A 2,836-nucleotide genomic window follows, 5' to 3' on the forward strand; every position below is an offset into this window, starting at 1 on the left:
ATCAGGGTTTTCAACCATTGGAAATGATGATCAAATCATTAGCATGGAGGGCAGATGAGGGGGCGTCAAGAGCAGAAAGAGAGAGAGAGTGAAAGAGTAAGTCATTAGCTCATTACAGCAGTACTTCTCTCAAATTCTTCGAATGGTTAGGGAGTGTGTTAGTTAGACACAGTAAAAAAAATCTCTATTACGGACAAATACATGGACAAAAGAGCAAATGATCTAATTGAGCATTTAACATTTAACCATTACTGTTTTTAGGAAGATTAACTCACGACTAGATGAATATGGACTTGAAGAAGTGAACTGCTTTATTGTTACTTAAAGAATCCCTGGAAGAAGATCTGGAGTGTGTGGACCAAGAGCTTGAAGGTAAAATCTTTGCCTACTAGTGGGACTGAGCAACATGACAACTGAACTTTGAAGAGATCACCCAAAAATGAAAATGTTGCCATAGTTTACTCACTTACTTTACTTACTTTGTTCTTTCTTCTGTGGAACCCAAGGGATGATATTTTGAAGATGTTTCTGTGCAATGAAAGTCAGAGGGGTCCAAAATTGTTGGACAAAAACAGACATTTCTCAAAATATGTCCCACAGAAGAAAGAATGTCAAACTTCATTTGGAAACATTTGGAATGACATTGTGATAATAATTAAAGAATATTTTTTTGATAGAGCAATCCCTTCAACACATTCTGTTCATACCAAAGATATGCTGCTGATTTTTAAAATTTTTATTCTATTTTATTTTATTGACTTGTATCAAAGTTTTCTTAATATCTTCTCTCAGAATGCAGGCTGTGCCTGGTTTTAGGTGCAAAGAGCAGGGTGAGGGCTCTTTGCAGGAACTCATGCCAAGAATGGTATGGGTAACAGGAGCAGGAGGACCAAGTTCCAATGCTGGGGGTCTCCAGGGGCCTTACAGATCTTCAAAACCCCCTCGTGAGCTTAGTGTGGAAGAGCAACAGGAGCTACGGAGAAAGATCAACAGTCGTGAGAGAAAGAGAATGCAAGACCTTAACGTGGCCATGGATGCTTTACGAGAGGTCATGGTGCCCTACTCTTCTCCCACCGGTGTAAGTGGAGCACTGCAGCACCCTTACTTCCCTCCAGGAGCCCCTCCGACTGGGCGCCGCCTGTCTAAGATCTCCACGCTGGTGCTGGCCCGTAACAACATCCTGCTCCTAGGCTCCTCCTTGCAGGAGATGAGGCGTCTGCTGGGCGAGGTCAGCATCGGGATGGGCGTCAGCGGGACTGTACCACGTCTGCTGCTGACAGGGGGGTGGCCATTTCTTACCGGGCCAGGACAGCTTCTGTTTTCCCCTCCTGAGCAGCAAATGGGTGCAGCAAAGTGCCCTCTTCTGCCTCAGGGTACCCAGGAGGAGCCCTTGGCATGGGGGTCAGGCAGCATGTCGGAGAGCCCGGTGTGCCAGTGTGGGGTGTGCTGGACCCCATGGGTGGTGCATGTTAATCCCGCCACACGCTTCCCAAAATAATTCCAACATGACTTGGAGAAAGGCTAAAAAAGAACAATACAACAACATGCAGTTTTTAATGTCTGTGAAGGGTGGGGTATCTGGATAATTTTTTGGTAACACTTTACAAAAAGGTTCAATTTGTTAACCTTTAGGAATAATTCACCCAAAAACGAAATTTCTTTCGTAATTTCCTCACCATCTTGACATTTCCAAACCTGTTTGACTTTCCTCTGTGGAAGACAAATGAAGATATCAAAATTTTTATGTTCCACAGAAGAAAGAAAGTCACATGGTTTTGAAATGCCATGATGGTTGATAAACAATGACAAAATTTTTTTGGTAAACTGTCCCTAAGTATCCAAAACAAACACTAAGCAAAACTTTTACAGCATTTATTACATTTTGTTTCATGTCAATTTCCACATATACTAATACATTTTTAACATTTCAACCTGAATGTGCAAATTTGCATTTGGCTAACTAAACCTTTTTAAGTGTTACCACTTTTTCCTTTTGCAAAACGCTCCTATATATGTTTCCCATACAATTGTTATCTTCTTTGTGTTTGCTAAGAATTAAACTAGTAATACTGAAAGAGAGTGTGTGTGTGGGTCAGTAGTTTGAAACTAGTGCAAAAGTTCATCTCTCAGCACATTTCCTGTTTTTACATCTCGTTCTCTGTAGTAAGCATGTGCATGTGTGTGTGTGCTCGGCTGCATCCAAACGGATAGAAATAATTAATTGTGCACCCCTTTTGCAGCATAAGGACGGAGGTTTTCTTTCACCACAGCCTTCCCTGAACCTACCCCATTCAACTCCCCAAACAAATCCCACATCAAACCCGGCAGCCCCATAATAATTAGCCCACACTCTTTCTCCAGCTTCACCATCTTTAATCCACTCCCTCGTTCGGTGCTTGTCGAGGTAAATGCGTTTACACGGGCCGGTGTGGCGCCATTCATTGCTCTCTGTGAACCGCATATTCAAACGCCCAGAAAATGTGTTTCCACCAAAGGAGTTCACTTACCTAAATTACAAACAACACCCTCTCCAACACCCAAACTCTGACATCCACCCCTCCGAAGACTTGGCGGTTGAAAAAAAGAAGCAATTCTTTCAATCTCAGGGCACTGTGAAAGCCTTGAAAGGAGGGAAAAGCAATTCCATCTTGTGGATAGGGGTGCGTGAATGAGAATGAAGATTATAATCATAAGAATAATGATAAAATACGAGGAATAATCGGTCCCACTGCAAAAGGGGATTAGTCCGGCCAGGCGCGTGAAAGAGGGTGAGAGGCTGAATGGAAGGAGTCTGTTGCCCATCGCCCGGGACAAAAGGAGAGGTAGATGCCATTAA

At 42.9% G+C, this 2,836-nt stretch overlaps 1 protein-coding gene across 1 annotated transcript; it reads left to right on the forward strand.

The window, feature by feature from the left end:
- Nucleotides 1–259: 259 nt before the first annotated feature.
- Nucleotides 260–1,859, forward strand: LOC107683299 (oligodendrocyte transcription factor 1-like). The gene is made up of 2 exons (XM_016479352.1): nt 260–372; nt 793–1,859. Exon 2 carries the CDS (start codon nt 794–796, stop codon nt 1,496–1,498), a length of 705 nt encoding a protein of 234 aa, XP_016334838.1. The 5' UTR covers nt 260–372; nt 793; the 3' UTR covers nt 1,499–1,859.
- The last annotated feature ends 977 nt before the right edge of the window (nt 1,860–2,836 follow it).

The sequence above is a fragment of the Sinocyclocheilus anshuiensis genome, unplaced genomic scaffold (assembly GCF_001515605.1).
Source record: "Sinocyclocheilus anshuiensis isolate Anshui unplaced genomic scaffold, SAMN03320099.WGS_v1.1 C33139375, whole genome shotgun sequence".
Taxonomy (NCBI): domain Eukaryota; kingdom Metazoa; phylum Chordata; class Actinopteri; order Cypriniformes; family Cyprinidae; genus Sinocyclocheilus; species Sinocyclocheilus anshuiensis.